At 37.4% G+C, this 5,815-nt stretch overlaps 1 protein-coding gene across 3 annotated transcripts in view; it reads right to left on the reverse strand.

Annotated features, from left to right (window-relative positions):
- Positions 1-245: 245 nt before the first annotated feature.
- The window catches only part of LOC113826039 (UNC93-like protein), a 54,296-nt gene continuing 48,726 nt past the window's right edge, over positions 246-5,815 (reverse strand). For 2 of the 3 annotated variants that reach the window (XM_070117610.1, XM_070117609.1), the window contains exons 8-9: positions 5,703-5,815; positions 246-539 (exon numbers count right to left, since the gene is read on the reverse strand). The exon at positions 5,703-5,815 is cut by the window's right edge and continues 155 nt beyond it. In XM_070117610.1, coding sequence (XP_069973711.1) covers positions 253-539; positions 5,703-5,815 — 400 coding nt within the window. In that variant the 3' untranslated portion in view covers positions 246-252. Of the gene's footprint in view, positions 540-3,773; positions 4,060-5,702 lie in introns of all 3 variants that reach the window. The other variant, XR_011398296.1, reaches the window with a different exon arrangement.

Raw genomic sequence — 5,815 nt, forward strand, 5'->3', positions numbered from 1 at the left:
ACTTTTCCGTATTTTTCTTCCATGTCTTTCTTCTGTTTTCCCTTCTTCTTCTTACGTCTTTCATTTCCCTCGATTCTCCTTTCTCTTTCCTCACGCGTCCTTCTTTCATTCTCTTTATCTCTCCAAACCCAAGAATCCCTTCTCGCCCCCCTCCTTCCCTCCATTCCCCCCCCTCACCCCTCCCCTCTTCCCCCTCAACCCCTTCACCCCCTCATCCCTCCCTCCATTCCCCCCCTCATCCCTCAACCCCCTTCACTCCCTCCCCCCCCTCACCCCCTTCACCTTCAGCAGGAGCAGCCGATCGGCGGGCACGACCTTCCCCTCCTCGTCCCGTGCCAGCCCTCCCCGCCTCTCGATCACCTCGATGGCGTAGTACCCGACAATCCCGAAGACGAGGGAGATGATAAGGTTGGTGGTCTTCAAGTCGACGCAGGTGGTGGTGCTCCCGACGTAGGCGAAGATGAAGCCCAGGCTCTCCCACAGGCGGTAGTTGCTGAAGGCCGCCTCGGACTCGCCGGGGAAGATCACGCCGTAGAAGGCTGCAGGAGGGAGAGGGAGAGAGGGGGTTAGATAGATAGATAGATAGAGAGAGGGGGGGGGGGGGGTTGGGGAGTGGGAGAGGGAGAGAGGGAGAGAGGGAGAGAGAGAGAGGAGGGGGCTGGTTGGTGTTGGGGAGGGAGGGGGGTTAGAGAGAGAGGGGGGGGAGAGGGAGAGAGGGGTTAGAGAGAGAGAGAGACGGGGGGGGGGGGGGGAGAGAGGGGGAGACGGAGAGGCAGGAGGGTTAGTTCAGGAAGATGAGAATGGAGGGATGGGGAATAAGTGTATGAATAGGGGGAAGAGAAAATGAATGTAGCGATAGGAGTTAGAATAGGAAGAAAAGAAAATGAATGTAAGGATAGGAGATAAATGTGTGAATAGAGGGAAAAGAAAATGAATGTAGCGTTAGGAGTTAGAATAGAAAGAAAAGAAAATGAATATAAGGATAGAAGTTAAATGTATGAATAGAGGGAAAAGAAAATGAATGTAAGGATAGGAGATAAATGTATGAATAGGAAGAGAAGAAAATTAATATAAGGATAGAAGTTCAATGTATGAATAGAGGGAAAAGAAAATGAATGTAGGGATAGGAGATAAATGTATGAATAGAAAGAGAAGAAAATGAATGTGGGGATAGGAGATAAATGTATGAATAGGAAGAAAAGAAAATGAATATAAGGATAGGAGATAAACGTATGAATAGGAAGAAAAGAAAATGAATGTAGGGATAGGAGATAAATGTATGAATAGGAAGAGAAGAAAATTAATGTGGGGATAGGAGATAAATGTATGAATAGGAAGAGAAGAAAATGAATGTAGGGATAGGAGATAAATGTATGAATAGAGGGAAAAGAAAATGAATGTGGGGATAGGAGATAAATGTATGAATAGAGGGAAAAGAAAATGAATGTGGGGATAGGAGATAAATGTATGAATAGGAAGAGAAGAAAATTAATGTGGGGATAGGAGATAAATGTATGAATAGGAAGAGAAGAAAATGAATGTAGGGATAGGAGATAAATGTATGAATAGAGGGAAAAGAAAATGAATGTGGGGATAGGAGATAAATGTATGAATAGAGGGAAAAGAAAATGAAAGAAAATGAATGTAGGGATAGGAGATAAATGTATGAATAGGAAGAGAAGAAAATGAATATAAGGATAGGAGATAAACGTATGAATAGGAAGAAAAGAAAATGAATGTAGGGATAGGAGATAAATGTATGAATAGAAAGAAAAGAAAAGAAATGGAGAGAAATGAATCTAGGAATAGAAAGAAGAAAATAAACCGATAGAAATGAATGCAGGAATAGGAGATAAACGTAAGAATAAAGAAAGAAAATATAGAGATGAAATTAATAGATTGATAAAAGAAATGAAGATAATGGAGTAGAGAGGTAGAAAAGGGTTAGAAATGAACAGATAGAGAAAACAAACTGAAATAAATATATGAATAAGAGTAAATAGGTAAATAGACGAGTAAAAAATAAAGGATTAAAAGAATGGATAAATCAATAGAAAGAAAGATACAAATGAATATATAAAGAAAGAAATGAATAGGAATAAAGAAAAGAATGAATTGAAATAAAGAAACAGATAGAAATTAATTGATAAATGAACGAATAAACTAAAGAAATTACAATGTTAATGTAATCTTATTTTTGAATCATTATTCTGTTAATTGCTATTAATTTGTTGTTTTAATAAGCATTAGTTTAAGTGCTATTGTTTTGATTATCATTTTATTATCTTCGTTATTGTCTAAAAAGCTGAAAACATAGGAAAGGAGAATAGTAATTTTTTCTAAATAGATTTATATTTTAATTTCACTTAATAGTTATTTATAGTGATAATAACATTGATATTTAAAGCAAACATGAATATTACTATTAGTTTATATTTCTTATTCTGAATATAAATCTAATCTATTTAGTACTAATATAATAGTAAAATGCTTTGCTTAATCATTTTGTTAGATAGGCTTGTGAAATTTAGAATTTTCTTTATATTGTTTTATCCCACTTGTATCACTTTAACATAAATATTCTATACAAAATAAAAATATTAGCTTATCATCATTTCTATTTATGCAATGACATGGGCACAAATTATATCAAATTAAATTTTTAAAAGAAAATTTGCAATTGAAACTATGCAGTTCCTTTATTTATTTATTTGTAAAACGTGTTGAACTAACACTCAAGAGTTTATTAAAAAATGATTATATTTTTTAAATTATAGTCTTATCACCTCTGCTTAAATCTGGCGATAATCTATTCACACACATACTAAATATAAAAGGAAATAACTCTTAAAGAAAGAAAGAAGAAAAGAAAAGAAAAGAAGAAAAAAAAAACAGTGAAATATGAATCATAGTAAAGTTATTATACGTTGTCCCAATTATTTTATTTTATCTATTCATTTTTCTACTTATTTATTTTTGTTCATGTTTGGTCGTTACTTCACGTGTCATAAACGACGTGTATTTCACATGAACCGTAGACAGGTGGGGGGGGGGGCATGCAAGGGAGAGGGAGGGGAGGAGGAAAAGAGAGGGAGAGAGAGAGAGAGAGAGAGAGAGAGAGAGAGAGAGAGAGAGAGAGAGAGAGAGAGAGAGAGAGAGAGAGAGAGAGAGAGAGAGAGAGAGAGAGAACACTAATTGTTAAATGAGAGAGAGAGAGAGAGAGAGAGAGAGAGAGAGAGAGAGAGAGAGGCGGAGAGAGAGAGAGAGAGGCGGAGAGAGAGAGAGAGAGGCGGAGAGAGAGAGAGAGAGAGAGAGAGAGAGAGAGAGAGAGAGAGAGAGAGAGAAACACAAATCGTTACGAGAGAGAGAGAGAGGGGGAGAAACACAAATTGTTAAACGAGAGAGAGAGAGAGAGAGAGAGAGAGAGAGAGAGAGAGAGAGAGAGAGAGAGAGAGAGAGAGAGAGAGAGAGAGAGAGAGAGAGAGAGAGAGAACACACAGAAAAGGAGAGAGAGAGAGAGAGAGAGAGAGAGAGAGAGAGAGAGAGAGAGAGAGAGAGAGAGAGAGAGAGAGAGAGAGAGAGAGAGAGAGAGAGAGAGGAGATAAAGAGAAAGACAGATAGATAGAGAGAGAGAACACAAATTGTTAAATGAGAAACAAATACTTACGTGACGGTTTTCCACACACACACACACACACAAAGCACCTATCTATTTACACTACCCAACCTGCTTTATTATTGTCTTGCCTCTGTACAAACACAAAAATACTTGCTTGTTTTCGTCGAAGGAAAGAGAGAGAGAGAGAAAAAAGGAAAAACAAATCCTCTTTTCTTTTTATACTCCATTCTTCTTGTGGTTTCCCTTCTTCCTCTCCCAGATTTCGATGGCATAGAAGCCCAGCATCCCAACCGCGAGGATACACATGTTAAAGTAAAGCTTGGTCATCATACACGAGTATGTGGTGACCACGTAGCCCAGGATGTAGCCCAGACTCTCCCACAGTCGGTAGTTGCTAAAGGCTGCTTCTGAACTATCGGTGAAGAGGACGCCGTATAGAGCTAGTGGAGTTAGTTTGGGGGAGAAAAGGAAAGAAAGGAAGGTTGTGAGATATTGTGGAAGATGTATTTGAGGACTCGGTGCTTATTTTTGTCTCTGGCAGAACGGAAAAGAATATTCCCCAAGGAAGGTGGAGTGAGGAAGGGAAACTGTGGGTGGATTGTGTGGCAATTCTCGTGACGTTGTTATAGTTGTGCCGACGAATAACAGATGGCGCTAAATGAAGCAAAAGGCGGTTCTATCTACATTGATTCAAAGCGTAATGGCCAGTGGCCAGTGGACATTGGCGCCATCTGTTGGTATCAGAAGTTACTAAAATGAACCTCACAAAGCACATTTATTGAGAATTATTAAATTATGTTTCTCTCTTATCTCCATCTTCCTTGCTTCGTCCTTCACCGAGATAAACACAAAAAGAACTACAAGAAAAAGTGCCTTAAACCAATAAAAAGGTATTTGACAAGTAGATATATGAAATATATACAGGAGAGAAACGGAAATAATTATAAGTTTCAAACCTATTAAAAGATGAAAAAAAAAATAGTCCCAGAACCAAGATAAATGAGTTGCCAGATTTGAATATATACAATTTAAGAAGAAATTTGGGAAAATTAATGAAAAAAATATACCTGAAGACAATTATAAAAGACTTAGAGCCAAGGGAAAATTCATACAGAAAAGTAAGTAGAAAAAAAAAGAAAGAAAATTTTCCAGTTTCTCTTAAAGAATTTCAGAAAAGCTACAGAAAAAAAAGAATATATATATAAGTTGCCATAATAGAAAGCGAGGCAACAAAAGTCATTTCTATTGAGAGCTGAAGGTAAGAAAAGAATAGACTAAATTACTAAATACTAAATACCAGTTGTGCTAAAATAATAAAGCTGCCAAAACCTTCAAATTAACCTGTATTTACACCATTTTTATAAAATTCCACCTGGACCAATAATAGAAATATAAAAAATAAAAATGAGAATAAAAAAGATAATAAAGATATAAAAGATAATGAATAATAATAATAAAACAATGATGATAAACCAGAAGCATCTATAGCAGCGTCTCCAAAGCCTGTCTTCTAACAGCTGTACAACTATTTACATTTTTTTTTTTTACATACCCCCTTTTCTTTACATACCCCCCCTCCTTTTTTTTTTTACATACCCAGCCCCCTTTTTTACATACCCTCCCTTTTTTTACATACCTCCTTTTTTTTTACATACCCCCTCCCTCCCTTTTTTATATTTTTTTTACATACCTCCCTTTTTTTTACATACCCCCTCCCCCCCCTTTTTTTTTACATACCCCCACCCCCTCCCTTTTTTTAACATACCCCCTCCTCTCCCTTTTTTTATATTTTTTTTACATACACTCCCTTTTTTTACATACCCCTCCTCTTTTTTTTTTTACATACTCCTAATTTTTCTTTTTACATACCCTCCTTTTTTTGTTTTTTTTGTGTTTACATACCCCCTAATTTTTCTTTTTACATACCCTCCTTTTTTTGTTTGTTTACATATCCCAATTTTTTTTTTTACATACCTCCCTCCCTTTTTTTGTACCCCCTAATTTTTTTTTTTACATCCCCCCTCCCTCTTTTTTTTTTTTTTTTTTAACCCCAACCCCCCTCCCTCTTTCCCCCAACACCCACCATTGATCTGCGTCTGCCACACGGCGTCGGACACGCCCCACAGCGCCGCCATGACGAAGAACACGAGGAAGTCGTCCGGGTGCGGCATCCAGTACCGAAGAGTGATGATGATG

The sequence above is a fragment of the Penaeus vannamei genome, chromosome 40 (genome assembly GCF_042767895.1).
Source record: "Penaeus vannamei isolate JL-2024 chromosome 40, ASM4276789v1, whole genome shotgun sequence".
NCBI lineage: Eukaryota > Metazoa > Arthropoda > Malacostraca > Decapoda > Penaeidae > Penaeus > Penaeus vannamei.